Source organism: Seriola lalandi, unplaced genomic scaffold (assembly GCF_002814215.2).
Source record: "Seriola lalandi dorsalis isolate HSWRI2012SDOR001 ecotype SW California unplaced genomic scaffold, Sedor1 jcf7180002054883, whole genome shotgun sequence".
NCBI lineage: Eukaryota > Metazoa > Chordata > Actinopteri > Carangiformes > Carangidae > Seriola > Seriola lalandi.
The window spans coordinates 5,261,940-5,269,893 of NW_019525658.1; the positions used below are offsets into that span (position 1 = coordinate 5,261,940).

Consider the following 7,954-nt stretch of genomic DNA (forward strand, 5'->3'; position numbering starts at 1 on the left):
GGGGGGGGGGCTGAGCGGGACCAAGGAGTGGTGAGACAATCTTGGGATGGGATTGGCTGAGGGGAGAAGGTGGGTGTTGGGTCAGTGCTGTTTATAGGCTGCAGCCCAGCTGCTTGGCCCTCTCCTGAGTGTCCTGCAGGCGCTGCAGGCTGGCGCTGGAGTAGCCCTCATCGCTACAGCTGCTGCGCAGGCTGCCTCGCTCGTCCCCTGAGTCGCTCACACTGCTGGTGCTCCACTCTAGGTCACCCAGCAGGTAGTCCGTCCCCTCCACATCCACGTCCAGGTCCTCTGTTCCAACACAGGAGACACAACAACACGGTGATTAGAATGAGAGATGATAACGCTGATTTTTACATTTAGCTGATTCTGGGTCATTATGACAACAAGAAAAATGGTATCATTTCACACAGTGCTTCTTCACGTTAGATCGTCCTCACTTTATGAAGTTCATCTCGAACAACAGTTACATTTTGTTGTATCTTAGGCTGCAAGTCCCCGACGGATTGCACAAATTTCATTGGACAACTTGGTAATTATTTTTATTATCAAGTGATCTGATTGTCTCGATCAATCAATTAATCATTACTCTACACAATGTCAGAAAATAAGGAATAATGTTTGAAAAATGACTTAAAATATCAATCAATCCATTCTGTTGATCGACTAATAAATTTAGTGACCAATTGTTTCAGCTCCAGTTGTATCACTACTGTGTTTTATAAAGAAGGTTCACCAAACTTCAGAGTGCTTACCCTGGTTAAAAATACTGTAAACACTAAACGTTACAGTGTGTTTGTTTCATGTCTGTGCCCGAGCAGAGATGTAGATGAAGGCGCAGCAACTGAACCTGATGCAACTGGCTCCAAAAAGCTTCGTCACCGCAGACATGTCATTACAGAAAAATTAGCAATAATTAATACTTTCTGCATTTCATTTGATTAGTGTCAGTTCCAGGTTCCTGCATTGTGCATGCCGCCTCAGTGTCGAGGCTTATTCAAGTGGAACTGATTCATCATTAACGTTATTAATTACACGTGTGTTCTCATTGCTTTTCCCACTATGAGAAGCTTAAATGACGGCCATGAAAAATGCCTATTATAAAAATACCTACTATATAAAAATATATACAACAGTTTATGTACATTACCGACTGGTGCGGAAAGGTTCGGTATCATAAGTAGCAGAAGATCACACCTGCTGGATCAACGACTTTATGGAGACAAGTCGGTATTTTATGTCCGTGTGCCTGTGTGAGACTCACCCTGATCGGAGTCTGACTTTTCGGAGGACACAGTGGAGCCCGTACTGTCCATGCGGGTCCTCTCCACCCCCAGCTGCTCCAGACGCCTCCTCAGGTGTCTCTGCTCCCGCTGTAGCTGCTCCAAGGTGTGCTGAGCTCTCCTATCGCTCTCCTCCAACCTCTGTGGGGAGGGAAGATTAAAAACACGACACTATGAGACATACACAGTACTAACGCACCGCAGCGGTCAACACGTGGCCCTCTTCATTAGGCGAGTACTACACACATGCATGCAGGTACCTTGATGTGATCTTTGGCCTTCATCAGCAGGCTGAGCGTGGTGTGCCTGTTAGCATCTGGTCCCAGGGGAACGAGGGATTTCAAACGCTCTAAACACAGTCGTAGATGTGCCCGTCTGGAGAGAGAGAGAGAGGGAGAGAGAGGAATACGAGAAATCTGTCAAACCCCATTACTGCATTTCCTTTAAAAAACAAGCAATGGAAATTAATTCTTTAACAATGGAAATAAAAATGAAAACACAAACACAGAGGCAAGAGATTCATTGCTGCTTAGAGCTTGTGATGTGTGTTTGTTATTGTTATTCACTCGGATGTTTGAGCTTCACTGTGCAGTCATTCATTCCATGAACATTCATCTGCTTGTGCCGACACATCTCACATCTGAGTTTGAGATTTCAGCCCAGACTAACTCGCTCAAGTGACTGTGACATCAGAGTCTGGAGACCAATCAGGCCTCAGCATGAAACTCAAGGCCACACACAGTAAGAAACTTCTTGCATCAAGTGGTAAACGTTTTGAAGTTTTAAGAAATATTCATAGATGAGATTCTGTTGAATGAGTAGATAAGAGGTTTTCAATGACGTAATTCAATTTATTGTAGAAAAGACATTCCAGACATCGTGTGACCCGAGACACTACTAGATTTCATTAAGAGGGTCCTTCACTCTTATAACATCATTTGACTCACTGTGTACAGTTTTTTTTCTTCAAGGTCCAAAATCAATGTAGCAGAAATATTCTGCTATAATAACAGTCATTTTTATTTTCATTTAATTTTCCATGTCTTTTGGTGCGCTGTGTAATCTTTGAGAGCGTAGAAACATGAACACACTCAGAATTCAAACACAAATAGCATGGACGGTGAATGTAGCGCGTTATATACTGTAGTAAATAGGGAGAGACTTCGAACACAGCCACTCCTTTTTATTCTGTGCATTCTTCTTCCTCGTCATATCCTGCTGCCTACATTACCCAAAATGCAATTGGCCCAAAAACAGTTTGGTCAGAGATTTCAGTGTCTTAGGCTAGTCGTGGCTAAACACCAGCCTCGAGCCTCTAACCTTAAACAGAGATTACGAGTGAGCTACAGAAGTCATGTCTTCCTAACTCTACACCCCTAGATGTTTTCCACTTTCAGATTTGTAGTCTTCAGCCCCAACACAAGCTGACTCAAGTGACATCACATGAGGCAAGGCATCAGACTTCTGGAGCCACAACAGGCTTTGTTGTTTTGATGGAGTTCCCCTTTAATGAAACTTGGGAATGAAGAGGTCAAGATGAATATCATCCGACACTGAACAGAAAAAACTCCCTTAAATGTTAATTTAATTTGTATTTGCTCTTTGAGCTGCTGCTACATGTGCACTGTACAGTTAATCACCAACATCAAGAGGCAGTGAGAGACAGGTCTGGCCATGTAAAATACCTATGAGGCCCTCACATGTATATGTCTTCCCAGGAAGCCAGCATTGTGACATTATTACATAATGTTGCTACAAAGGATATTTCGAGGAGGGCGATGTACAAATCCTGCCTTGACGAGAGGAAAACAGAAACGTGGCGAAATCCAAAGATCAACTGCGACATACGTTCAGATCTGAGCTGATTATTAATGTCACCTGTCCTCTAACACAGTCCACATTTGAATGTCTCATCTCCACTCCACTTCCTCCCGTATGGCTCTAAGCTGGCAGCCTTGGCAGTTGCTGAGGTCTGGTGGGTGTTTGTGACCACTTGACCCTGCTGTTACACAACACTCACCTCCAGCTCCAGCCGTGGCAGAGTGTGTACGTGTCTGTGTGCGCCTGTGTGTGGCTGAGCGAGTGGGTGTGTGTACGTCAGACTCTTCCTGTGTAAAAATGTTATTTTGGCAGCTGAGAGCTGGCTGGATGAGCTGTTCATTTATTTCCTGCTGCAGGTAATCCTGATGCGAGCGTCACCGCCGGAAAGAGTTTATTCAAAATCGCATGCAGAGAGGAGAGGACTGATTTGAATGTGGGCAGAGGACACACAGAAATATATTCTTACCCCTTGCCCTTTTAAAAACACACACACACACACCACAAGTGAAGCCCACACACGCACATACAAAGCAGTATTCAGCAGCTGAAGCGAAGTGCCTGTTTCTCAGCTGACTCAGTCCAAAGGGCATGCAGACTGTCATTACATAACATGGAAATGCCCTCGCCCGTTTTGTTCTGACATAATAAGGGTTCAACAGAGCCAAATAATGTTTGTTAAACAACACCGAAGAGCAGCAGACTCATGAAACTGAACGGGTCACATGGTGTCTGTGAGCGAGAGAAAACACAGCGGGTGTGGCAGCGACACACGGCGCTTCAGTGCAGTGTGTCAATAGGTGAGTATGTATGGGGAGCTACAGGTTTGTGTGTTATCAGCTATCAGCCTGAGGCCAGAACCTACATTTCTCTGTCCTAATTCCACACACTCACTTCTTCTTCAGACACACTCGACTGGTCTGAGTGCAACTGTTTGGTCTGAAACACGGTGAACGTGCGAGTCCGACTTGGTGCAAAAACCGATTGCAGCTGGGCGGTTTCTTGCAGCCCAGAAAGGTTTCTCTTACAGCAGCTTCTCACCCACTGAAAACGACAACTAGGTCAGCATCATGAACTCTGCCTGACCAGCAGTAAATCACCACGCCACTCTCCCTCTTGCCCTCTGACCCCCAGTGGTAACTGCCCATGACTTGCTGGGAGGAACTTACATGTAAAAAGAAGGTGCGGTGGTGGCTGGAGACATGTTAAGTGAACACACACGCATACTGCCGTGCCTGTGTTTTATGAAAGCCAGAGATGTTTAGAGTTTTACAAAATGGGGATGCTGGGTCTTGCATTCCTCTGGCTTTGCTGTGTACTGGGTCACCATGAGTAATATACTGTCTGCCTGAGATGACTCTCTATCATCAAGCTGCGAGAAACTGGCTAAAGGCTATGAATGTTCTCAAGTGTAATACGACTGCTGCGGTCATAATTTTGAATTACTGCTGTGCATGAGGCGTACACACACACACACACACACACACACACACACACACACACACACACACACACACACACACACACACAGGTCTCAGTGCCATATATCATTCAGGCCGTCCACTAAGCTGCTGGTTTGGATCAACTAGCACAGGCGGGACGAGGCACTCAGGGTGACGTGGACTCAAACAAAAGATTCATATTTAGACCTAAAACATCTGGTTTCATTTCTGCTCGGGTTCATTAAAAACAAACGCAGCCTGTGATAAAATGTGACTTCATCCTTCATTGCAGCCTGATACGGTTACATAATACATCATACAGTTACAGTATCAATAGGGGGTGTGTGATAAATTATCTGTAGAAAATCAGTTTCCTCAGCGTTTTCTGTGGCAAACAAGCTAAACTCAGAAAATCTAATACTATATTAATGTACCACTCCTGTCGCTTTTAAAATGCACATTGAGGGCCTCACTGTCACTGTCCATTAGTTTCATCAATGATGGGAATACAACTAACCGTTATTTTCAGTATCCATCAATCTGTTGATTATTTTCTCAATGAATTGTTTTCTCTATAAAATGTCAGAAAACAGTGAAAAGTATTCAGATTGTTTCTTTTATTCAAGCTACTGTTCAAGACCATTAGATAAACAGTTTGCTTTCACGTATGACAAAGAAAAGCAGCAAATCTTCACATCTGAATAACTGGCACTTTCGTTAGAAAAATGATTAAACCAACTATTCTATTATCAAAATAATTGCTTAATGATTAATTTTTGGTTGATTGATTAGTTGAGAAAGTTTGCAGTTAGGTTATTTCCTCTCAGGTTCTTTGCTGGTTAACCATTCGATCAGATAACCATCACCTCTTCCTGAGGTAAACAGGAAACGTAACAATGGACTGATGAACTCAGAGTTTTCATTCAGCAGCTCTGAGATAGCTCAGTTGTAAGTTATTGAAACAAGATCAGCTGTTTTCAGGTGCCAAAGGGCACAGTGAGTCACCTGATACAACCATGATACCTCATTTGTCTCATCACTTTCAGAGGCGAGTGAGAGACCAGTGTTTCTGTTTGCACAAACCAATTTAAGCTCTGAACATGGAGCATTATCATACATATTAATCTCTGTAATTTTAAATCTGGTTTAGCAAGCATACACTTAGGTATTTTGCTTATGATATGACTCATAAAAACCCCTGCACACTCTCAACTCAGCTGTTAACACTCTGATAAGGTTCCCGGGCCTTTCTGATATGATCTGGGACACTGACGCATGTTAACGTCTTATCCCGTTTACTGTTGGTTTTCCACGTCTGCAAAGGCACATTATACTTTTAACTGGACCACAGCACAAATCTTATTTTCATTAGTACTTCTTCAATCACTTATCTTTATACTTCATTAGAAAAACACTGAGTTTACAAAATAACACCCTGCTATGTGGAGGGACACAACCAGAGGAACGTTGCACCTTTGACCCCTGACAGGGCTGAGGCCTCCTGCCGGTCACAAGTTACCTGAGGCCGAAGTGAAGTCTTACATAATCTGACGCAGAAATCAGGTTGCACAGGTGATTTATCTGATTTCATCCCTACTTCAATCTCAGACCACAGCTCACTCAGTTTAAGGGCCTGTAGTTCATTCACTCTCGGCTGAATCAGTGGATGAGGCTTGTAAATTGCCTGTAAACTTGATGTGTTTTCCACTTGGTCCAGTTCCTTCTCACACAGAAAACAATCCATGCAGTCCAGAACAGATCATTAAAAACCAGGTGAGAATGCTCTCGCCTCTCATTGGCTGTGAAGAAGCTCTTATCGCCTATGAAGAAGGATATGTATTTGCTCGCTGGTCCAGGTCAGACCTCCAACTAGAGGACTCCTTGTAGTATAACTGATGTAGGATCAGTTCCCCCATCACAAACAAAGCACTCCAGAATTAGTCTGTGACCATACCAGGACCACTTCCTTTGTGTGGTCCTACTGCTCTCGTTTGGTCCACACCCAAGCAAAACTGCAGCGTTCAGGGGTTGAAGCAAACCCACGGCCAATTAAATTTTACAGTCAAATGTTCAAGAGGAATCAGCCTTTTCCAGGACAATTGTGTCATTCATCATTCCTTATGCTTTTAATGTCCAAAGAGCCATCTTCAACTGGCTCATTTTACTGGGCAACATAACTAAACTGTAGAGGACATTTTCACCCAGAATTAAAATTAGAAAAGAAATGATGATAGAAAATGAAGACAATTTGGCCAATAAATGATTTAATATTTTACTACCAGGATAGATAATCAGGCCACAATTAAATATTAAAAAGAAAAAGGGAACTGAAAAAGGAATTGGATATTGAAATAAATCATTATAGATATTGTGATGGCACATTGAAAAATGAAAAGTGAACTTTAAGAATCCTGAAATTAATTTCTGGAAAATTACATAATATGAAAAGCCAAATATAAAATGGAAAAAGGCCAAATAAAAAAGGAAGGCAAGAAAAAATATAAAACATACTAATTTTGGTTTAAATAACACATTACAATCAATTGACATTTACTTTTTGTTTTCAATTTACTGATTATTGACTGATCATTTCTGGTTTCCTTTTTCTTTTAAACATTTAATTATAGCCTGATTATCTTAAATACTGTTTTTTATTTTTCTATTTAAGTTTCCATTTTCCCTTTTAATCTTAACTCTGGATAAAATTATCATACACATTTAACAATGATTCTTAACCATCTGATCTGAGGAGATATTTCCCGTTGACAACCCATGATTTAGAGACACTTCCATGGTTACAGTGGGGGAGGGGGCTTTGGTGGAGTGAGCTGGTTTTCTTATGAATTGAGGAACAGCACCAACACAAACGAAATGAACACAAATGAAATTTTACATACCTGTTTTTTTCCATTTCATTGTGCGTAGACCTGTGGAGATAAAACAAAACATATATGAGGAAATGACAGCACACATAATAACAGAGTGAGTGATTGAACAGGGGAAGATTTCCCCTCTGTGTGTGCCGTCACTGCAGTCCAAGGCCTTACTGCAGGGGAGTGAGAGAGAGACAGAAGAGGCTGTGTGGGAGTTTATGAGCAGAGCGGATGACAAAATGAGATTCTAGGAAAAAGAGGAAAAGGCTCCTTCTACAGAGGAAACTTGCTCTTTTTTTCTTTAAAAAGGACCACAGTCAGATATGTGATGAGGAGGCCGGAGGTAAACATAGTAACAGTAACCAGAAACAAGAGGCAGGACTATACCCCTTCATACTGCCTGGTTATCCATCGTGCATGTACTGAATGGGCTGGGGGTGGGGAAAGACACAGTGCTGAGGGTAAACTGAGCTATGGTGGCCGTACGACTCCTGCACTGCAGTGTTAAAGCAGCACACACACACACACACACACACACACA

At 42.5% G+C, this 7,954-nt stretch overlaps 1 protein-coding gene across 2 annotated transcripts in view; it reads right to left on the bottom strand.

Annotated features, from left to right (window-relative positions):
- Positions 1-6: 6 nt before the first annotated feature.
- mxd1 (MAX dimerization protein 1) overlaps positions 7-7,954 on the bottom strand; it is a 17,522-nt gene continuing 9,574 nt past the window's right edge. The window contains exons 3-6 of one of the 2 annotated variants that reach the window (XM_087171612.1): positions 7,438-7,467; positions 1,541-1,655; positions 1,262-1,421; positions 7-288 (exon numbers count right to left, since the gene is read on the bottom strand). In XM_087171612.1, the coding sequence (XP_087027738.1) occupies positions 92-288; positions 1,262-1,421; positions 1,541-1,655; positions 7,438-7,467 (502 nt within the window). In that variant the 3' untranslated portion in view covers positions 7-91. The remainder of the gene's footprint in view (positions 289-1,261; positions 1,422-1,540; positions 1,656-7,437; positions 7,468-7,954) is intronic. The other variant, XM_023397720.2, reaches the window with a different exon arrangement.